Source organism: Siphateles boraxobius, unplaced genomic scaffold (assembly GCF_051911475.1).
Source record: "Siphateles boraxobius isolate OS27281-9 unplaced genomic scaffold, OSU_SipBor_1 20, whole genome shotgun sequence".
In the NCBI taxonomy this organism is placed as follows: Eukaryota; Metazoa; Chordata; class Actinopteri; order Cypriniformes; family Leuciscidae; genus Siphateles; species Siphateles boraxobius.
Genome location: NW_027508811.1, coordinates 7,403,376 through 7,428,606, shown reverse-complemented (window position 1 = coordinate 7,428,606; position 25,231 = coordinate 7,403,376). Strand labels below are relative to the sequence as shown.

Genomic DNA, 25,231 nt, shown 5'->3' with positions numbered 1-25,231 from the left:
ATAACTTTAAGACATGCTGTACAATACAGAAGACTGCAGTGAAACGTACCCAGTTCTCTCTGGATGTGTCGAGGAATTCCTACAACAGTTCTCAAGTGTTTCCTACGAGACTTGGTCTTCTCTGCAGTCTTATCCGGCTTCAAAGGTCTAAACGTTGAGGCTGGAAAAAGGAAATGGAAAACAATGTTGCTGTGACATTGCATATTTTATATGAATTCGTAAAGCACTTTATGAGGATACCAGGCCATGGTCTTCTTATGGCAAAAATGGATATGACTGATAATGTGTATATGTGTGAATGTGTCACCTTGGCGTTTGAGTCCTGAACGTGTTGATCGCGAGGACATGGAGGAGCACATCGAAACAGAATCAGCAGCTGTGCTTTCAGATTCAAAGCCTCTCAATTCACTGAAGGCCATGCTGTCTTCAGTCTGAGCTGTTACTGTTGACTAAAGTAAGCAGCATGGTTAACCCTCTAAATTTAAAATCGTCAATCACCAATATAAAAGTATAGAACAGTTTAGGTACACAAGCATCAAGCAGGCTGTCACTCTAATGAGAACAATTAAAAGCAATCGTAATAGGAACTGAGGGCTGACTGATGCATTGAGGAACACTTACAATCATACTTTGGTCATCAGGGTAGTCCGTCCCATTCCTATCATCTGCAACATAAAACATTATCTCTTAACCCAATTAAATGAACTGCTGTATGCTGCATGTATTTAGTGCAGAGTAAAAGGAAGTCAATTAAAGCGGCACTATGCAGGATTTCCGTTTTTGTCAAACAGTGACCCCTAGAGTCGCTGTAGAGTACTTGTATTTAACTTTACTGTCGTAATCGTAAATACAACTCACGCAGAGCGTGACAGTCTATGATCTGCACTCACGGCCTCTGCACTTTATAATAATAAAGTAGAATACCGCGTTAGGCTAACCTGAGCCTAAATGCCAGATTACAGATTAACTTTATGTAACTAAAGTTACATCATGTACGTCGCATTATTTCATAACAATGTCCGTTATTATGATGTTGTTAGACATGATTATTGCAATTTATCATAATAGTTTGCAAATTCCGCTCATTTACACTATTTACAACGTGTAGGCTTATGTATGTCCTGATAATTATGTGAGATATTGACAACTGTTCTCATGATAATCGCAAGAATCAACTTTAACAGTGAAAGCCTGAGCGAGTCGGACTCTTGTCCGGTTCCTCGCGCTGTTAGATTCTCGTTACCTTTTTCTAGACTCTTCCGACAGCGCTTTCTTCATTTGTTTCTCCATTCTGAAAACGCAGGTCCGATATTTTCTCGTGTCTGACTCCTTGCTCGGTCAGTCTGCCGTTTCCGCTTTTCCTCCGACAATGCTTTCCTAGCTTTCTGCTTCTTATATGCCGGTTTAGCCATGATGATAGTTGTTCTTATAGCTAGCCGGATCCTGGATGGGGGCGTGTATGCGTGTAATGTGTGCAGTGCCGTAAAGCAATTCGTTACATCGCGAGAGCTGAAATCACGCGATACTTCCTGACGGCGGACCGCCGGCCCAAAGTTGCAAGTGTGGGTTTTCCACTCACAGGCACCAGAGGGGGGCGAGACGACCACCATTCAACCCAAAAAGAGTCATATAACCATTCCAATAACTCTGAAGCTGTTCAGTTAAGCTAAAAGAAAACTGCATAGTGCTGCTTTTAAGTCTCTGATTAGGAGTTTGATTTTTCTTACCCTCCTGCTGCTGTTTAAGGCCCTGCTGGGCCTCTGTGTGCAGGTCTAACACATATTTAGGCCGATCACCCTCCACAAACACATTTTCTTGGAACTTCTGAAGAGAAACAGCACCCACATCATCCTCTTTAGGGCCTGCAGAGAGAGAAACAGAAAGTAATAAATTCAATATCTAATAGATATGCAGGTGACAGACAAATACACTGTTATAGAGACAGAATAGAATGTTTCAAATCTACATGGCTTTGATGTTTTAAAAGTAGACATACCTACACAAACAATTGCATTGTTGTTTTTAATTTACTGCACTGTGATGACCAAACACTTATTCACAATGCAAAAAGTTTATAAATTTTTTTTTTTAAACTTTTAAAACTGTTAAAAACAGAATACTGTTCACAAATCTTCATTTACCCTTTACATGTAAACATGACATTACTTGTTTACATGAATGATACTGCATACTGAAAAGTAGACATGGATTATGTACATGGGCATAATACAGACAGTTTAAAAACTTTCCAGTCAAATTTGACAAAATCTGACAAAAAAAACTACCTTTTGATTTAAAGAAGGAGAGAAAAGAACTGTAATTTTGATTCAGCAAAAGCGCCATGTCTGATTTACCACCAGAGTTTAAAGTGATTACCGGTACATCCTTAGTCTCTGCTAAAGAGGGCACCAGCACACACAAATTTTAGAGTGAAGAGCTTCACTTAACTTCAGCTAACACACAGTATTTGGAGAGTTTTGGTAATCCTAATACAGATAAATACTCCATATGGTATAAATTATGTCTGACTTTCAAGATTACACCAAGGTAGTGCAGGCAAAGGTAGACCAAGAGTGTACCTGCGTTAATATATATATATATATATATATATATATATATATATATATATATATATATATATATATATATATATATATATATATATATATATATATATATATATATATATATATAACCTTTAGGTAGGTTATGGATTATTTGTGGTTTCTTGAGGTTTTAGGTTGTAAACAAAGCTTTCATGCAATATGAAGATGAAGCCTGTGCCATACTACCAATACTAATTACCTATGGTATTTGGCTTAAGATTTCAGGTTATAATTAAGAAAATAAAAACAAAGAGTACTGAGCAATGTGACAAGCTTTGAATAAAGTGCCTCATTCATAAGTACTACATTTATGATGCTTTTATGGTTCTTTTTTTGTCCACATTGTGTATAACATTTTGTGTTTCATAGAAGAAAAAAAAAATACAAGAGGCAAGTAAATGACGAAATTTCCATTTCTCAATGAAGTGTTCCTTTAAGACAGCTGTTCAACATGTTAATTTTCTCAACACTAGATGGAGTATCAGAAAAAAAAATGAGGTCACAGGTATGCTTAAGGAGAACAAAACATGTTGCTCAACCTGAAGAACAAAGAAATATTTCCCAACAAATATCAAAGTAGTATATCAACAAATATTAATTTACAAAAAAAATCCTTGTAGATGGTTAAGTAACAGATCTACATTTGATACATAGTCTGGCCCTTCACACATTACCCTTTAATATGGCAATCAAATTATTTGATTTCTAGTTGGTCAGCGAGGACTGCAGTGAGAATGATAAAACCCAACCTCAGTCATCTCAAACCAGGTCAGACATGTCATCATCCCTACAGCCCAGAGAGACCCGCCCACTCATACATCACATGACTGGCCCTCCTCATCCAACTTCATTAATCATCGTAAGAGACGACCAGTAAGATCTGCAATCATATATTAAATGAAGCAGTATCAGAACAAAGAAATTTTGTTCTTTAAATCTATTAAACATTCACCGCTTTTTTGAACTGGGAATAAATTTAAGTTAAAAAGTGCTAAAAAAAGGAAAGAAAGTGAAACTTCTCTGGTCGTTGAGATTTCTGAGTATTAGTAGAGTATTTCTGTATGTCTCACTGCTGCGTCCTTAGATGCAGACAGCCAAACCACAGATAAAATGTTCCTGCAATGGTTTTGGAACATTTAAAATAGTTGGACAACCACAGAGCTCATCTTTTCAGCCCTGAGGAAGATAAAATGCTGTATATTAAAGTCAAGAGAGACTGCATTCTTAGGCATGATGCTAATACCTTATGTCATCTTGTACCTTCTTGCTTTTATAAAAATGACCACATCAGCAATATGATAAAGACAACAATGTTCAATTTAAATAACAGGAATCATATCATAAGTCCTTCTCCAGTCCAGAAAGACAATTTCAGACCAAAAACATTAATGTTACATGACCACCTGCATGCCAGGTGTGCATTTATCAACATTTTTGAACGTCCATTCAGAATTTAAAGTTATTTGTTTTATAAAACTACATTAGTGACACAAATTCAATATGAAATGCTCTAATCTAATGGTCAATACTCTTTCTGGGTGTTTGTGTGTGCATAGAGTATTGCGTTGATGGCTAAAGGTTATATAATCTGTACCATGACCTAAATTGTTGTTGAATGCATTCTCAGAAGTTCAGAAACGTTCTAAAACTTGATAACCTTCTGAGAAAGCAAAATAAAAGCAGCACAGAATAAGAAAGACTCGTACATGCCTGGACCTGTTGAGGGCAGATGTCAGAACAGCTGCAAGGAGTCTTGATTGGGATAAAACTCACACAGAGACACAGTTTTAACTTCGGTTTTAATTGAACTAAACCTCATGTTTCATGGTGGTTGCGCCTTTCTATCAAAACCAAAACCCGTCAATGACTTAAAAACAAAGCAACAGAAAAATGTTTATCTCATTTCTGCGAAGGAAACCTTGACTATGTTACTCGGGAGACTTTATTCAGGCGCCTGATGCTGCTGTCTTTCAGAATAGATTTAATAAAGGTTAATAAATGTATAGTAATCAGTAAAATCAAGCCAAAGGTGAAAAGACAAGAAGCGAGGAAGAAAGAGGAACACAATGTGCTGGAATGAATGATAGAGATTAGCAATGTAAACAGGCACAGTTCAGTTCTCCTCACTGGTAGCTGGATCCCACAGGCAATGTGTGTGCTGGCAGGAGCTCAGGACCGCCCTGCCCTGACAATGCCCTCTGTGTTTTAGGACAGCAGGGGGCAGCATTTCGGGACTGTTTTCATGCCACTCGTATAGAGTGGTGCAGGTACGGCGTCACTTTGTAGGCCATCAGGCAGTTCGCATCACACGGGTTACCTCGACAAAAACCCAAAAGGATTTTCCCATAGTTTTTTGGATTATCACTAAAAACAAGCTCTGTGATCTTTTGCATCTGTCATCAAGCTCTGTAAAAGTCTTTTCTACGCAGCCTGTTTTTTCTGTGTGTGTGGCCCTGCTGACCCAATGTGCATATAATATAGCAGTTGTCCGTGAGGGGCTGCCACATTACTTTCGTTTATTTTGATATTAAAGTTTCGTTGAACGTTCGCCGGTTTCCACCACCTCCTTCCCTGAACACAAACCTTTTTACATATATGTATGCATGTATTTTTTTTGGTTTTATATTTATATATATATTTATATATATATATAATGATTTATTTAGCTGGAAATAAACTTTAAAAAACTTTTCTTCAGCAAATGATGCACTATTATAAATTAATTAAATAAAAGTGCTCAAATATAAATTATAATAAGTGTTTTATAAACTTCAGAAATCTTATCTTCAGCAATGTTATCTGAAAAAAAAAACTATTTAATAGAGCTACCTGTATTGGCTTTAACAGTGGCAAAAGAAAAGAAACAAGAGGTATGGCCCATCACTTACTGACTAAATTGTGAGTGTGACAGAACATAAAGTGATTTCTGATTTAACACATTGAGTAATTTCTTTGATAACTACTGTAAATTATGAAATGGTTAGCAGAAATTGGACCTTGAAAACCAACTTGAATGACATGAAATCTAAATTTCCAAAGGGAGGGGGCTCACATTTGCATCCAAATGTTAAATAACTTATGCAGAACTCAAACTCCAAAGTGTAGACTATAAACTGCTTCAATATAGTCTGTATTCAATCGGACTTACTGAACGGAAAGCGTTGTTTGTGTTGTCTCTGACCTGTACTAACTTGCATCAAGCCTGACAGACATCTTTTATCAAACAATGGGTGACTCACTCACTCGCTCCATATTTTGTGTTGCTTCATAAAAGCCTGCAGTATATTGCAGAATTTTGTTTCACTAAATATGCTTTTTTTATGCGTTTAGTGTGCGAAGCCCAGCACGAGTAGGCTGAGTGTTGAAACGTTTCATGCAGAGCTGCTTCTGCTTGTTACAGTGGCACACTGCTTAAACATGATTGAATGCTGTAACCTGTTAACACAAGCGATGCAACGAAAACATGCTGCTGCAGACAGGAGATGTATGAAACAGGCCTTAAACTTAATCTGCCTTGGAAAACGGTCCATTTGTCTCAGAGGCATTATCCATTCAAAATGAAGGTAAAGGTTAACTGAGGCAAACATCCCTCATCTAAAGCCAATACAAAAGTCTTGATTAATTACAGGTTTATCATACATGCACACAATCGGTGTTTCGATTTTGGATGATTTTAAGAAAGAGGTAAGAAAGGCCTCTGCCTACCACACCTATATCAAATAACAGTAACATAATATTTGCTAATTCTGCAGTTAAACCCAGCAGAGGTACAACTGCTGCATAAATCGATCAATAATATAACATTTCTTAAAACCTTACAGCTCCTACAGCTGGTATCATGGAAAACACAAAGCTGCAGACATGCATTTAAAGCCGTCCATGTTGTCAATCCCTTTAATTTGATTAATTTTAGAATGTTTTCACACTGGTTTTGAATTCTTGGTGCAAACTAGAGTTTAAATCCCAGTGATCATAATGCTTTGGGTCTCTTGCCGCATGCAAATTATCATTCTAATTTTGAAATGTCTTCTTTCACTTTTGCCCTAAATCAAGTTCTAACAGGTAGCCTACCACTGCAGTGTAAGCGCACACAACTGAGAACAGATAACCAATCTATACAGTCTACGATGCGAATATCATTTAGAAAAATGAATTTTCAGTCCAAATTTAAAGTCATATCAGACGCTCAGTCAAAATTCCTCTGGGGAGTAGCGTCCTTGAAACCCCCCTGATCTTTGCTATAAAACAGGCAAGCTGAAACAGATTTGAAATCAACACTTTACAATTTATGGCTTAAAGGGGCTACACACACATACCAAGCTTAAAATGAATGTTGAACGTTATCTAGAAAAATGATGAATTTAGAAAAATTTGGAAGCAATGAATAATATTACAAGTCAGCTTGCATCAGTCTAGCACAGAGCGGAGTTCTGTTCACACGACTATGAAACAGAGAAAGAGCTGAGCGGAGAACCAGTTTCCCAACTTTACACCTGTTCATTGTGTCAGAATCTCCAGGGCAAAGCTCAGGAAGGCAAGGAATTCTGCACAAACACGCCCACGCGTAATAATAAACGACGTGCAAATAAGCTTCGTCTGTATTCATCTCTCAAACCTTCCCTTATGTTATAAATGGTGTTAGGAATGACTGACATTTCTTATGATGAGTTGAAAAGGAAAGTCAGAAGAAAGATCAGGATTGTGGGTAAAGCTGGCAAGCATGTCACTTCTATCAGGACAAGTCAAAAAAACTTTGGAAAGAGCTGTATGTATGTGTGCACGAGTGTGTGTAGGTGTGTGTCAGCGGAACATTTCATGGGAAACAAGTTTAAAGTAACAGCTCTTTGTTCAGACTGAACCGGCAACATCCCACAGGAAGTTTTGACGTTGCAAGGTCTGGGATAGAGGATGCAAAACACAATATTATGAGTGTGTTCTCAGTAGCTGTGACCCTCTTATTAGCGGTGCTTGCCAAAGTAAGCATTACTATTACTAATGCTCATACTTGGGGTATGAACAAACCCTTAGCCTTAAATATTAAACATTGCTATATTACTTGTGCTGTTTTTTGGGGGCCCTTGGCTAGATAATGAATACTGGCCTCATAGGTACAAACCTTTTCATAGCATAAAACATTTAAAGAGCCACTAAAATATGACTTGGTTTCTTTTTTCGGGCACTAAAATGTCAAATTTAAATATGCAGTTGTTAACTAAAAGCAGTTATTTCTACCTGATCTGGCCAATAAAAATGACTTCTGCGAGTGTAAGCCAATGGAGTCTGGTTAATCCAGTCAAATTTATGTGCGCTACGCACATAAATTTGTTGTAAATTTGACTGGATCAACACGTGTACGTATGTGTTGTGACATTGGCAGAGATTTTTCGTAAGAAGCTCTCCTGTGCGTACAAACACAAAATAATCCACGCAATTATTAGTGAATAAGGTGACAATGATTTTATAACAATTATCAGCTTAGCCATCACGGGAACAAATTACATTTAAAAATATATTTTAAATTACAATAATATTTAATAATGTACTGTACTTTAGATCAAATAAATGCAACCTTGTGAGCATAAGAGACTTCTTTCAAAAACTATTTTAAAAATATTACCAACCGCAAACATTTGAACCATTGCTTTTTTTTATAATAGTAATCCTACAAATATTTCAATGCAGGTTTTCCCTTTTGTATTCCAATGATTAGTTAGTTACTGTGTCAAGCATAAATAAACAACTATGAAAACAATGACACGACACAAAATAGAGCTCAGCAATTAACCCAGACAAACTAATCTAATCAGTTCTTACTGAGACTGAATGTCATCGCCATATCGGAAGGGAACAGCGCTAGATAACCTTATCAAGTTACCAAACACACTGTAAAGATTTTGTGTTTTTAAAGTAACACATTTTTAAAAACAACACAGGGTCATTCACAAGAACCCAGAATGATCAAATCACAGATGATGAAACGCATAGATAGCATTTTAAAGCATCAACGTTGCACTACCAATACAAAGCAAGTTCCAAAAGGCAGGCGTCTGCATCTGTCCTTCATGGAGAAAGCAATCCCATAATCCACTGCGACAAGCTCAGCGAAACAGTTCCCAATATGGTTCAAACAAACGGAATGTTGATTATAAAAAAATCTCATTCAAAACTGAAAAGTATTACTAAATCTTTGCGCTATTAAAATACACAAATATTGGCTAAAGTAATCAGTTTTAGAGTACTGTGGCATTAGATTATTATAGAAATCTTATTGAAATCAACTGCGAGTCACATTCTTCAATGCGTAATGCTATTTGCTTAAAGGGTAACTAAACCCTAAACCAACTTTTTTTAGTTAATGATCTGTAAGAATGGGGCTTTATTAGTACTGTTCATTGATTCAAGTAACTTTTTTGACATTTGTGTATAAAGTGTTTTAATTCTACAAAATATGGTGTAAAAACGTCTGAGTGCTGCCCTCTTCCGGTTGAACGGTGGCTACTGCAGTTGAATTTTCCTATTGGATGTTTGGGGTGGTTCGTGACGTAAGGGGTTGTTGGTGAGGTAGGCAAGTTCCATACAGACAGATGCGTCTCAGGTGCACGCCCCCCTCCGCTGGGCTCTGCCCACTTTTCCAGCATTTTTCAAATATTGCCAGTGGGTGGAGTCAGGCTCAGACCAGGGGTTTAGTTACCCTTTAATGATGGTCTGCATGCTGCATATTTCATTTCTAATAAGGGTGACTGTCAAGGGTTTAAATAATCCATCCGCTTTTTTGTACAGTCTTTAGCGTCAGGCAATGACCACGCCCTCTGGAGAATCACATAACAGCTGTTTATTTTTGGTGGTTATGCACCATATCGATCATTAAGCTGCAGTCTGTTCTGTCAGCCCGGTGTGCATGTGTGTGTTTGAGTGGATTCATGGTTCAATAAATGGGAGGGGTTGAGGTGTGTTCTCACAAAGTTCTCCTTTCCATTACAGCCCATGTGGAACCTTTACATTCATCCTCTGCTCAGCTCACAAAGAAAAGCACACACACACAAAAAAAACCATAATGTGGACAATTCACATGCATCCAATTCTTGTTCCGATCCCAAGCTACACCACAAAATGTACTGCACACTTTTAAATAAGTATTTGAGACTTGTACACACAAAGCAAGCACTTAAAGTGACCTCAAGTAGAGGTCAAATTTTATCTTCCTGGCATGTTGAAATTTCTGCTCGGAAAACTGCTCATGACTTTGCGATAATCATAAGGCAAACTTTTTCCAGTCTCAGTCTCGGCACAAATACACATAATAATAAATAGGTATTAGAGACATATCTCAAGATGGTTTAGGGTAATTTGATGCATCAACAAACAAGGAATAAACCACTGCTCATTGCAATGTTATAATTTGAACCAGTATTAAAACCAAAACTGCCGGAGAACGCTGGAAAAGTTACCCAAACTAATGACTTCTAGATTGTAACAGAATTACTCTACTAATTACACTGTCTGAACAGAAATTACTGAATGTCTGAACACATTACCCACAGCTGAAAACACATAACCACCATTTACTAGTTGGGCATTACAAGGACAGATTATGGCCTGGTTTCACAGACAGGGCTTAGATTAAGCCATGATTCTGTCTAAATTCAATTAGGATATTCAAGTACATTTTATAAACATGCCTTAGAAAAAACATTACTGGTGTGCATCTTGAGACATTGACATATTTTAAGATATGTCAGTGCAAGTTGCTTTCAGTTACAACAGCTCATACGTGCATTTTAGGCTTAAGCCTTGTCTGTGAAACCAGAGGAAAGTGTTTTAAGATCAAATACATTTAAACTCTTTAAATACAAACCTAACTGAATCCCTTACTTTTAGTTAGTGCAGTAGTTAGGTTAGATTAGTTGCATGTTGCAATATCAAATGCTTAAAAACCAGGACATAACTTACATTTTACTGCAATATTCTTATTTGCAAATGTCACAAATTCTAAGTATTTTTATTTGGCAAAACATCTTGTCCTAACAGCCTAGAGAGCTATTAAAGCTATGCCATTAAACAGCAATTACATCACAGAGAAAACAAACATGTTTTGAATGGTTTGAATGTTTTGAAAGAAGCAAATGAATTTGAGTACAATCATGTTGATTAGAATAATGCTTGTTTTTCCACATTAAGGCTAAAGTGTGTTATTTTTCGAGATTAAAATACCTTCTAGCTCAGTTTAATGTGCAGAGTGAACAAAATTGGAGAAACTGGTTGGTTAAAGTGTTGGTCTGGTACATTTCATAATTTACTAATTTTGGAATTATCTTGGAAATACTTCCTGTAGCTCACGCTAGAGCGTGGCACTAGCAACGGCAAGGTCATGTGTTCGATTTCCAGGAATGAACTGCATGAGCTGATAAAACGTATACCTTGAATGCAATGCAAGTCGCTTTGAATAAAAGTGCATATACGTTTATATATGGGTTTATTCATGCTGATGTTGTTGCTAAATTCATTACCCAAGCTGCACTTCTCCTTTTTCTTTAACTTATCTGAGACACATCAGCTTACAGAACCAGTTTATGTTATGATTGATGTGAAACTAGTTATCTAGCATATATGGTTAATACGAACACAAAAGTCTTCCAAGCGAGAAAGAAAAACGACACAAGCCCAACAGTAAACAAAAACCCATACACCATCTGATTCTGGAGAACTTATACAAGGAAGGAAACACTGTTGTTGAGGGGTACATGATGGTAAAGTGTTACCTGTTTTAAGTGTAGATTGTGGTAGTTCTACAGGTGATCCAATGGCGAGCAGGTCTCCACGTATCTCTGTAGCACGTCGGCGGGATTTCCTGCGCTGGCTCTTCAACCACCGGAACGCACGGCTGAAGGATCCTATCCGTCTCCTGCCCCGTTTACCTCTGCCCCCCTGGCGTTCCTCACTGAACACCTGCAGCATATCTGAGGGTATCAGATCCCCCACGGAGTCACTGCCAGAAGACATCGTTCAGCCTGCCACAAAATCACAAATGATAATGATTCACATTGTTTTGTAAAACTTGTTTTCTCAGGTTTGTAAATTACCTGGACACTAGACCAACCCCTAAAATGAAATGCTTACTCATTCATGTTTAACCATAGAGTGAATTTCACATAGAGCACTACATAGAGAAGGAGTGAATGAAACATTATTTCACACTATAGAAGTATAGTGAGCAAAAGCTAAAGAGAAACAAAGCATTTTGTCCTCCAAAACACATCAATGGTCATCTGTCTTTCTACACATTTTTTATAGATGGCATATAGAAGACAAATAAGTATTTCTTCAGAATTATAAAACACTCAAGTGCTGAATCTCTAAGAGAAAAGCAGAAGAAACCGAAAGGAAAAAGATAATTGCCTCATCTACCACTAAACAAGCAACCATTTTCCCAGTCTGGCATTGCTGGAAATTCAACCTTAGATCTCAGCGATGCTGTTCTGAGGAATCACCTTATCACGTGTTTCGGTTGACACATTTATTACAGAAGTAATATTTCATTTATATGATGCAGTGATTTGCAGTGAGCCAAATTCTTAAAATCTTTGAAACTTACAGTCGTGATGAAACGGAAGTAGCGACAATTTTTTTCTTCTGTACTGTGACAGACATCAGAGTGAAACTTATCAACAAAAAAATTTTTTTATGAATCAGCTGTTGATTGGATTTCGTGATGAGGCCATTGCTTTCACAAATGAATGCAATCTTGCAGTCGATTGTAAACAAGGGACAGGTTTAAGCGGACTAAAATGATAAGAAGAATAGATTGAGATTTTCTAATGAAATCATTTTATTTAAAACGACATGTTAAAAAAAAGTTCAAAATAAGATCTATAACATGCATTTACTTTTAATGTTTAAAACTAATGTTTTAGTTTTAATGACTTTTTACTTACATTAATTAACCTAGCATTAGTTTTTGCTGACATTTAAAATGTCTCATATCATGAAATAAGACTTTAATCATATTACCCACCAATAATCGTGTTAAATAATCATGATTTCAATTTTGACCAATATAATCGTGATTATGATTTTTGCCATAATCAAACAGCCATACATGGTGCAGATAAAATAACTATATTTCTACTCATCCTTTTCATAAAAATGATTTATCATTTTATCAAACTTTTTTTTATCAAAACTTTATTTGAACATTTAGCACATGTAACTAAATAGATACCGTTTTATGTTGTATAAATCACCCAACCAATATTTTTTGTTAGCTTAAAATCAGGCCATCATTTATAATGTTATTATTTAAATAGGTTTATGTTTCTTTTTGTTTCTTTTTAATTCAATTTATTTCAATGTAAAATTTTGCTTTTAACTTGGTGAAATGATTTCATTGTGGATAAGGGTATGAGTACTTTTTGAACATTTCCAGCACATTTCACAATACTTTGATAATATTGATAACCATAATTTTGGGTCACTATAAATGCGATTCATGATTTGAAATGTCCATACCGTTTTATCATTACCAACGCCACAGCGGAACGATATCATTTTCCAGCTGAGGAAGGATAAAAACATTAACAGCCAATCAGAAATCCACCAGTCTTTAAAGAGCGCGAGCAACTATCTTGCTCAGGTAACCAATTGAACCGGGACTGATACTTGCGTCCCCTCAAAAAAAAAGAAGAAAAAAAAGGTCTAGAACACTAAAGAAAAGAAGTGGAATTCTATCCTCAGTTTGGAAAGAAATTGTTGTGGAATTCGGTGATCCTTACATATGAGGGTCTGGTCCTAATGATGTGCATCGCACACCAAAATTGAGATTGAGTCTCATTCCTGAACACCTAGTCACCAGCTCCACCCTTACACACACAGATACTGGCACACACCCTTACACAGCACACACATATTCATGATGTGTAAAACTTTTAAACAAGGCATTATATCTTGAATAAACACACCCAGCAGATGTATTTACTCAAGGAGGTCATTTTACTCAATTAAAAGACGCACAGTCACACAAAGAACAGAACTTCACATGAATGCACAAGGCATAAAGTAAACAGCAACATGAAAATGATGCTGTTTAACATAAACAGTTCATTCAAAGAGGCGAGATGGATGTTGGAAAAAAGCAAAGCAAAATAAATGTACATCGACACACTAACAGTGTAAAAAATGAGGAAACTGGAGCCAATTTCACGTGTGTGAGGGAAACAGAGCAAGACATCCTCATGTGGCTGCCGAGCTCTGTTTGGCAGATCAATGGACCAATCAGAGTGCAGCTTTCTGACTCAGTCCCTCACCATGGAAATGCACAAAAACAAATAGCAGAACCAGCATGCAGCGTTGCCACCGAGTTTATCCACTCCTCACCGTAATCACAACAGTTTGATCCAGGATCAGAGTTAAAAACACTGACTCACATGTTCTCTGCAAGCTGCACATGATTCATTTGCATTTGGTTACATAATATTAGTTATTATAATATGCATGGTAGTAACTCATTTGCATGACATCACAGGTCTGTTTTGTTTGGATGATCTACCCATGGTTTAATCCACACATTCACAAGCGCGCTTGCAGACAATTGCTGCACACACTCCCATACAGAAACTCTCACAGCCCTGAGAAAAATGCACTGCTATTTCGACAAGCGTGTCTATGTGTCATGTGATTCAACAGTTTTAGGGTGGATTCAAACAATCATTTGTGGTATTCCCCATAAAAAAATTTCATGCAGTATGCTTGTATGTTATTATCTTTCTCACATGACATCATTAGGTACAAGTTATTATCAAATTTCAGACTGTTGTTTTGCAGTTTTAATCCAATTCAACTCGGTCCAAACAAATAAGTCAAGGCAAATGAATTAAAAGATAACTGTTTACTGTTTGTGTCACACTGGAAATGGAAAGATGAGTGCACTGCATAATTGGATAGATCTGCGATAGTATTTTAGGTGTGCTATGCTACCATACTACCCTCTTAGTATGTATACTATACACAGATGGCCTACTACATTAGCCAAAATGTGCAGTATACAACGTAGATAATTGCAAGATAAATCTCACAATGCAATGGAACAATTCGACTTTCATTTACAGTGTGAAGGGTGAATCAAAAATATCAGATGTGTCTTTTAACATATCTTTCTTGACTCATTAGTAGGCTTACATTTTTGCATAAAATTCGGCTAAAAAAAGTTATTTACCATATAAACTGTACACTAACTGAAGTCATGTGACAACAACATAGGCTAGCATACTAATGTTTGAAACATTTGTGGAAAAATGGCAACGGTTTCATTAAAAAAATGTTGCGCATTGTAAAAGCAAATGTTTGCATATGTAAAATTTGCAAAATATACATAGTATACACTACCGTTCAAAAGTTTGGGGTGAGTTGGATTTTTTTTTAAATGAAAAGTCTCTTCTGCTCACCAAGGCTGGATTTATTTGATCAAAAATTCTGTAAAACAGCAATAATATGAAACAATTTTACAACTTAAAATGTTTTCCATTTTAATATATATATATATATATATATATATATATATATATATATATTTTTTTATTTTTATTGAAAGGAGTAAAGCAATATACAGTGAAACCATGAATGTTACATTTTTCCTCCTTCTAATTTTAACAATAATAACCCCCCTCACCCCCAAAACATCCCTAGGCAGCTTAAATACAACATAATAACATAGCGTCTGGTTACAAAGTCAAAATATTGTTATGCATAACTATTATGCCACTACACCTTTTCAAGACATGTACCCATGCATACCAACCAAAACAAAGTAATGATGATAAAAGTATCACTATTACAGTATAAATGCATACACAAAAGAGAGAGAAGAAAAAATTATAATAATAATTTTGCCATTCTGTGAGACAAACTACACTGAAGTCAAAGCAGCAAATACAATGACACAACAAGAAGGAAAGAGAGAGATACATGGAAAATAGGTTAACTTGGTAATTCTTCCAGATTTTTAAAATATGACAAAATAGGTTCCCTTTAATGTAAATTTGATCTTTTCTAATTTTAAAAAGAACATTCTTCTGCGGGCCAATAAAGAAGTATATGCAATGATGTCCCTCTGGGTTGCAGTTAAGGTAATTGTTATAGTGTCACTGGGAGATCCAAAAATAGCTATTGAGGAACAAGGCCGCAATGTCACCCCAAGAGCCTCACTGATAGTTTTAAAAACCAATTCTCAGTAACTATTTAGCGAGGAGCAAGACCAGAATGTATGTGTCAGACTGGCTGGAGAGAAAGAGCATCTATCACAGGCTGCATCTAACCCAGGATATATTCTCGCTAACCATTCCTGGCTCAAGTGAACCCTGTGAAGCACTTTAAATTGTATGAGCCCTAACCTAAGACAGGATGATGATGAGTGGACCCTTTTACATGCCTCCCATTTTAATATATTTTAAATGTAATTTATTCCTGTGATGGCAAAGCTGAATATTCAGCATCATTACTCCAGTCTTCAGTGTCACATGATCCTTCATAAATCCTTTTAATATGCAGATTTGTTGCTCAAGAAACATTTATTAATATTATATCAATGTGACAGACAGACAGACAGACAGACAGACAGACATAGATAGATAGATAGATAGATAGATAGATAGTAGATAGATAGATAGATAGATAGATAGATAGATAGATAGATAGATAGATAGATAGATAGAGTACTATCCAAACATTGCTACACTCTCTAAGTGTGTGAGGTGTGTTCAAGAAATAGAAACCTGGATTAGCACACCTGCACACACTACAACAGAGATGATAAGCAGGGGAGGGTGTGTGTGTTCCTGTGGGTTACAGGAAATGGAGGTAAATCTAGAAGATAAAATGCCTGAGGTGTATTAGCCTGGAAACTGTGGTCACATAAACACATACGCGCATGCAGGATTGAACCATGCTTGCCTTATTTGCAGTTCGATTCTACACCGTCCTATTCTTTCATGGCACGGTGCTCACCAGGTGGATGGAACAGACAGATATTCTTACACACACACACACATATCATGTACGGGGGCTTTCCACTCAAAGAAATGAGACATTCACTCATGATTCATGAACAATATATTTAGAATTGGTTACACATGAGACATTACGTGCACAACTATGTGCAGAGTCACAACTGTGTGAGACAGGAGCACTTCTGTCTCTCAAACACAGAGTGTGAGAGCACTTTGGAAGTGTCTTTCTTTCTAAGCCCCAAACCAAAGACATTTAGGGTTAAGGAACTGAATTCCTCCGTAAGTGCAGAGGGGAAGTGCTAGGGGTCATTGCAGTGCTGCTTGGGAACAGTGAAGGAAAGCGCTGATAGCTGTCATGCTAACTGCACATTATGTCCTTGTGGGAGTGTCTGTCTTTCCTCATAGCTACCATTACAGTAACAGCACATTAACACAATAACACCCAACAACACAGAATGACACAAAACACATGAATCTGAGAAGACCACCCGAGGTCTGTTTTTATATCAGATATCCGTGTGACGTAAAATAAATCCAGTGGAGAGAATTGTATTTTTTATGATGATGAAATACAATCACTATTTAACTTTCAAACTTCAGAGATGTGTGCTGACATTCGTATCAGATTTCAGTGTGATTTCATGCTCACAAAAATACACACTCTGACGTTTTGATGCGATCTGTGCTATTGTTGAGTGTGTGTGTGTGTGTGCGTGTGTGTGTGTTCTGGGGCTTTGCAGCGGCTTGTTGAGAGCAGGAGTAACATTCCTAAACGACTGATAATTGTATAATTCCTGTGGGTTCCTCCTCCAGCTCCACCTCTTCTTCCATCATTGTCTTCTTTCTCTCATCCTGTTTTTCCTCAGCTGTTCTCCCATTAGATTGCTAATGTTTAGGTTTTAATGGAGCTGCTTGAGTCTCAACACAAACTGTCCAGTACTGTTTAACTGTATCATCATTAAATAATCTGAAACTGTCTCACTGTATCATCTTCATGAAATCCAAATCTGTCTCACTATATCATCTTCATGAAATCCAAACATGTCTCACTGTATCATCTACATAAAATCCATAATGGTCTCATTGTATCTTCATAAAATCCATAACTGTCTCACTGTATCATCTTCATGAAATCCAGAACTCTCTCACTGTATCATCTTCATGAAATCCAAACATGTCTCACTGTATCATCTACATAAAATACATAATGGTCTCATTGTATCTTCATAAAATCCATAACTGTCTCACTGTATCATCTACATAAAATCCATAATGGTCTCATTGTATCTTCATAAAATCCATAACTGTCTCACTGTATCATCTTCATGAAATCCAGAACTCTCTCACTGTATCATCTTCATGAAATCCAGAACTGTCTCACTGTATCATCTTCATGAAATCCAGAACTGTCTCACTGCATCATCTTCATGAAATCCAGAACTGTCTCACTGTATCATCTTCATGAAATCCAGAACTGTCTCACTGTATCATCTTCATGAAATCCAGAACTGTCTCACTGTATCATCTTCATGAAATCCAGAACTGTCTCACTGTATCATCTTCATGAAATCCATAACTGTCTCACTGTATCATCTTCATGAAATCCAGAACTGTCTCACTGCATCATCTTCATGAAATCCAGAACTGTCTCACTGTAACATCTTCATGAAATCCATAACTGTCTCACTGTAACATCTTCATGAAATCCAGAACTGTCTCACTGAATCATCTTCATGAAATCCAGAACCGTCTCACTGTAACATCTTGATGAAATCCAGAACTGTCTCACTGTATCATCTTCATGAAATCCAGAACTGTCTCACTGTATCATCTCCATGAAATCCAGAACTGTCTCACTGCATCATCTTCATGAAATCCAGAACTGTCTCACTGTATCATCTTCATGAAATCCAGAACTGTCTCACTGTATCATCTTCATGAAATCCAGAACTGTCTCACTGTATCATCTTCATGAAATCCAGAACTGTCTCACTGTAACATCTTCATGAAATCCATAACTGTCTCACTGTAACATCTTCATGAAATCCAGAACTGTCTCACTGCATCATCTTCATGAAATCCAGAACTGTCTCACTGTAACATCTTCATGAAATCCATAACTGTCTCACTGTAACATCTTCATGAAATCCAGAACTGTCTCACTGAATCATCTTCATGAAATCCAGAACTGTCTCACTGTAACATCTTCATGAAATCCAGAACTGTCTCACTGTATCATCTTCATGAAATCCAGAACTGTCTCACTGTATCATCTTCATGAAATCCAGAACTGTCTCACTGTATCATCTTCATAAAATCCAGAACTGTCTCACTGCATCATCTTCATGAAATCCAGAACTGTCTCACTGTATCATCTTCATGAAATCCAGAACTGTCTCACTGTATCATCTTCATGAAATCCAGAATTGTCTCACTGCATCATCTTCTTGAAATCCAGAACTGTCTCACTATATCATCTTCATGAAATCCAGAACTGTCTCACTGTATCATCTTCATGAAATCCAGAACTGTCTCACTGCATCATCTTCATGAAATCCAGAACTGTCTCACTGTATCATCTTCATGAAATCCAGAACTGTCTCACTGTATCATCTTCATGAAATCCAGAACTGTCTCACTGTATCATCTTCATGAAATCCAGAACTGTCTCACTGTATCATCTTCATGAAATCCAGAACTGTCTCACTGTATCATCTTCATGAAATCCAGAACTGTCTCACTGTATCATCTCACTGTAAATGCCAATCCAGACTCAGAGCTAGTGTTCACACGGCTAACATGTTTAACTGTTGTAGCTTATCCACATTTACCCCTTTTCCACCAAAAAAGAACTGGTTCGGAACTGGTGCTGGTTCAAAGTTAGTTCGGAGTTGGTTCAACTTGCGAACCTTCTCAGAACCTGTTTGTTTTCCCACTGACTAGAGCGCCCAGCGAACGACATCGTTACGTCACTGTGTACGTCGTCATACAGAAACGCTAGCAAGTACATTATCTTGGGATTATGTCTAACTTGTGTACCATGAAGGCTTTAAAAACAATTGAAATAAGTAAGTCTTTTAATCTTTTCCTTTGATATGTAATCATTTCTGATTAGTTATGTACCTCTGTCTTGTGTCTTTTTTTCTTTCCGTTTATTTGTTCTATATTTTGACTGTTTTCTTCTTTGCTTACATAATGTTTTCAATAAAAAAATAAAATTTACAAAAAGCTAGAAATGCTTGCGCCAACTTCAAGCATAATAATTACAATGGTGGACTAGGCTACATCGTGTTTCTGCAAATGTTTCTCCTGGCTTTGCGGTCAGAAAATATGTTTAGGACACATCTAAACCCGCCTCCAGCCCCGCCGTAAGCATGACGTGGTAAAAGAACGGTTCTCTTGTTCTAGTCCAGCAAAGAGTTGGTGCTGCTTTGGAACCAGTTTTCCTGGCCGAGAACCGGTTCTTTGGCTGTCGAAACACAAAGAACCGGTTCGCAAGTAGGCACCGGCTCCGAACCGGCTCTCAAAATGCTTTGGTGGAAAAGGGGTATATGTGTGCTCGAAATAGACTCTGAGCACAGTCAAAGTCGCCATCAGAGAAGCACTACTTAAACGTCTGCTTCGGACACTGATTTCGGCCCACCAAAACAATTTCAACCTGAAACTGAAACTTGCCAAAATTTTTCGGTAAATCCCTAATTTTCATAAAATCCAGAACTGTCTCACTGTTACACTAATTGGGAGTGTCTCACACTTAGTCCTACAGTTTTCAGGGCTGATTATATAATGAATAAGAGCCTGATCAGCCTGTTTCATCAAGAGTTTAAGATTAAAACTACTTAAGCTTTGTACTAATACAATCTTCTACAAACAAACACACACATCAATGTGATCAAATCTCTCAGCTGCTGATGAAGCGATCATTGATCAATCAGCTACAAGGTTTATGAAGGTTTTCTGAGGGTTAATTTACAACCAATGAATGATGCCCCAGAGCAAAACCAGCCAATTGTCAGCCACTTTAACCTCGCATCAGCTGCCAAAGAAAACCAGTTTTTATTTCCCTAAATAAAGCAACATTTGAAAACTAGCGTGGGAAAACTATCATCAACAACATTACCTCAAAGAGATCCCTCCCTCTCGACTTTGCATTTAAGGTGCTGTAAGAGATTTCCACAATTTTGCTAAATTCAACCACACACCCTCAAAACCTCACCCCCTCCAACATCAGTAAACCCATAAATGCAAAATGATTGACAGGCAGATTTAATTTTTTTTTAAATCACAATGAATGAAATGGAAGTAGCGACAAATCTTGTCTTCTGAATTGTGACGTACACCAGAGAGTAAAAAAAAAAAAAAAAGTAGGGCGGTGACTTGTTATGCGTTGTTTTTGATTGGATTTTGAGATGTGGCGGGGTTTAAGTAAACTGTATGATTGGATAAGTCCTACATGCGTCATCAGAGAGAAGTCGGTCGTTTTCACTGGAAGATCCAGTTATGAAACATTTTCTTTTTAAATTAAGCAAATGCATGGATGGATGGTTCACAATAATATATATATAATATGCATTTAGCACATTTTAATGCATTTATCAGCTAAAAGGTGAAGATTTTGTGAATTTTCAAAATTCACACTAGTATACTGATGGCCCTCAAACAAGAGACACGTGACTGTGATATGATGATGGGTCTTCAACGGGCCTGTCAAAGACATATATGTAAATATTCTTGTCCTTCTCTCTCAGAGTAGCTTCGGCAGTCATCCTCACACGTTTCATACACAACTCATCACCATGACAGCTGGCTTTGACCTCACCACGTGGCTGTTCATATGTGTGCAAATGTGATGGATTCAGATCATGCAAAAGCAAAACTAAAGAGGCTCTCTATTTAATCAGTCAGTCACTTAATTTCCTACAGTTGGGCAGTGGAAAACACACACACACACACACACACACACACCTCCTGCTTCTGCACACACTTGCGCAACTGATCTGGAATCTCTACAGAAACAAGCCCCAGCATGGCAGGCTGACGGGTACAGGGACACACCCAAAATCAACAATACCTACAATCACCTTTCTTTCTCTCTCACTCTCCCACAGGTCACTCATGATCGACAACATACTACCTGAGAACATTAGAGCAGGAGTCCCTCTGTCTCACTCCACCTCCTCCAAACCCTACAGGTCTCCTATCTGTGTCAGGTTAATGTACAAACTTGCTCAAGGTCTTTGAGCTACACATGTGTATAAAATAAACTATCACGCCGCAGTAAAACACATCCTCAGAACTGCTACAGATTTTCCAGAGCTCCCCTAGAATTTAATGATTTATAGGAATTCTGTGACAGATAAGAATGTCTGAGATGATACAAAATTGGGGGGGGGGGGGGGGGGGGGACCTTTAAGTCTTACAAATCAAGTTTGTAGGACAGGAATATTTTTATTCATGTTGGTTTCAAGCCTTTATTTAAAAAAATGTTGTAACATAATTGCATTTTACATGTCTATTGTCATGTGGTGTAACCCACAAGTAAAAAGTAATAAAACATTTTCCATGTACCTTGAATACACTTGAGTGTTAAATATTAATTTCCAAAAGGAGTTTTTATGTCATTATGATAAAAAAACACAAAAATAAAAATGTAACCATAGCTATCATTAAGGTTTTATAGGTTTACTTTATTTGACCTTATCTAACCTTAGCCTTTATATATATATATATATATATATATATATATATATATATATATATATATATATATATATATATATATATAGTGCTGGCAAACGATTAATCGCATTTAAAATAAAAGTTTATATTTGCATAATATGTGTGTGAGTACAGTGTATAATTACTTTGTATATATAATTACACACACATGCATGTATATATTTAAGAAAAAATATTTATATTTATATATTATATAAATTATGTATAAACATATATACAAATTCTTAAATATATACATGCATGTGTATTTATGTACAAAATAATTATACACAGTACACAAGCATATATTATGTAAACACAAACTTTTTTTATTTTGATTAATTGTTGCCCAGCACTAATATTACATATATATATCTATACATAAACCTTACTGATATATTGACAGTCATGAGTGTCCACAGGGGTCCTCTCCATGATATCATTTCCTGTTTATGGTTGTCCACATGGCAACAACTGGCTTTCTGCACACTGGTTGCACCACACTGACATTGATTTGGTAGACAAAAGTTTTAAAATATTAATCATATTTAAACAAAAAAATTTAAATTATTTTCTTAAAGAAATAAAAAAATGAATGATCATGGCAATCTACTTATGCCAACATTTAATTTTTCAAGAATTTCAGTATTTTAATTACCCCTTCCCCTTTTTGTCTTTGTTTTTACAATCTCCCAAAAGTTACACCAAGACATTTTTGCCTTTAAGTCCGACAAAAATATAAAAATGGAATTTAATTCAGTAATGATCTGCAATTAATTGTCTGTGTGAATTGCTTTATGTAACTTTTAAATAGATCCTCTCAAAACGTCACTGACTTAAATATAGATTTAGGAATATATGGGGTCAGAAAATGAGAACTTGCACAAAAAAGTGAAAAAAAGAGCAAGCCACACATACAACTGAAAGTAAAACCCACATATACTACAACATACCAGGGAGCACACACTTTTAATGATTAAACACACTGGCGCTAACTACGAGTAAATAAAGTTCTAACTTCAGTTATGAGTTTGCGTTATAGGCTACGCATTACACAAGATTTGAAGTCATATTGGCAGACTGGGTAGGGCTGTTACCTGTAACTTCTGGATCCCTCAGTTTCCTTGTTCGGCGCTGTAAAATCCTTTACATCGGACAGTCCATATGAATCTGGTCTGGAAGGTTCAGTTGAGGCATTTCCACATTATTCCAGTTTTCTTAAGAAACTCTTGTTCTTCAGAGAGAAATCAGTCTTGACCAGTCCATACAGACTATGCTCTCCTCTGCTTTCAGTCAGATACTCCTCTCTGCTGAATCCTCAAGAGGCTCCAGGTGAGAATTTTAAGGGAGTTTCCAAACACTGTCAGGTCCTGTAGCGCTCAGGGACGCCACCCTGCGGCCACAGGATGAACAGACACTCACACTATGGCAAGCCGTTTTGGCATATAAATTTAAAAAAGTTTGGACTGTCCATAAATATATTTTGGAAAGTTACAATTGTATTTCGACGAGTCAGAATTCTAATTTGACTAGTCAGAATGATAATTAGAGGTAGGCTACAAGCAATTATAATTGCACTAGTAAGAAATCTGATTCAAGATATCTCTAAATATTTTATGACTAATCAAAACTCCATTTTGAAGATATCTATAATGACGTAGATATCTTCAATTGATGCGTCAAACATACGCAAATGTATTTAGAGATATCTCTACTTAATTATCACTAGTAAAATTGTAATTTGAGATATTTCGAATTAGAATTATGCCTAATACACAATAAATTAGTGATATATTTAATTACAATTTCTACAAGTCAAAACTCATTTCAAGATATCCAGAATATGACTAGTCAAATAGCATTGTAGATATCTTAATTCCAATTACGACGACTCAAAATTGGAATTAAGATATCTGGAATTGGACTTTTGACTAGTCAAAACTAAATTATGACTAGTGCAGCCATGGGTATTTAATGCTAAACAGCTTGCCATACTCACACATCCTGAAGACATGATTACGTAAGACACTGATTAAAGGCCGTCTGACTGATTTATGTCATTAATGACTTGCAGGATGTTTTGCTATGGAGATGCTTAGTCATCAAGGACACAATTTTATGAATTAAATCAAATTTAAATTAATTAGGCTAATTAAATAAATAAAAATAACTTTACTAGCAGGCCTAGGCTGCATTTAAAAAGTGACGTGCAGTGAAGGCCAAGTATGGTAACCTATACTTGAAATTTGTAATCTGCATTTAACCCATCCGAGTTAGTGCACACACATTAGGAGTAGTGAGTAGTGAACACACACACACACACACACACACACACACACACACACACTCCAAACCGCTGTCACACACACCCGGGCAGCCATTTTGCTGTGGCGCCTGGGAAGTGATTGGGGGTTAGGTGCCTTGCTCAAGGGCACCGCAGTCACTTCCTAAGGGTTTTGAGAATTTAAACGTGCAAACCTGACTCTCAAACCATTACAACTGTACTCAATATAATATCAAAAGATATTATATTGTATATTAGTGTCTTTCATCAACAATTATAGGTCTAATTTTCACTTACATTCCGTTGTTTTTAGGTGTGTGAGTATGTAGACAATACAGATTTAGTCTAGGATTTAGTAAATCAATCTGCTATTGGCATTACCACAACATCATCAAAGAACATGTCGTCATTCCCACCGCAATCACGTTCATAATTATGGAGTTGCATGTACAAACACAATCCCAGCATGATTAACTTTGTGATCTTGTAGAAACCGCTGTGAGTCAGGTTTCCTGGCTTGTGAAACATGCTGCTTTTTTGTGAGACTTTGTAGAAGCTGAATTTTACTTTGTTCGTTCTTGAATCATCACTTCCTGGTTTTGGATGGGCAGATTAAGCCCCTACAT

General features: G+C 36.7%; 1 protein-coding gene across 3 annotated transcripts in view; it reads right to left on the bottom strand.

Annotated features, from left to right (window-relative positions):
• The window catches only part of LOC143744852 (uncharacterized), a 28,345-nt gene extending 4,643 nt beyond the window's left edge, over positions 1 to 23,702 (bottom strand). For 2 of the 3 annotated variants that reach the window (XM_077236544.1, XM_077236545.1), the window contains exons 1-6: positions 23,419 to 23,655; positions 11,366 to 11,614; positions 1,728 to 1,862; positions 622 to 665; positions 308 to 449; positions 50 to 160 (exon numbers count right to left, since the gene is read on the bottom strand). In XM_077236544.1, coding sequence (XP_077092659.1) covers positions 50 to 160; positions 308 to 449; positions 622 to 665; positions 1,728 to 1,862; positions 11,366 to 11,606 — 673 coding nt within the window. In that variant the 5' untranslated portion in view covers positions 11,607 to 11,614; positions 23,419 to 23,655. Of the gene's footprint in view, positions 1 to 49; positions 161 to 307; positions 450 to 621; positions 666 to 1,727; positions 1,863 to 11,365; positions 11,615 to 23,418 lie in introns of all 3 variants that reach the window. The other variant, XM_077236543.1, reaches the window with a different exon arrangement.
• Positions 23,703 to 25,231: the final 1,529 nt, after the last annotated feature.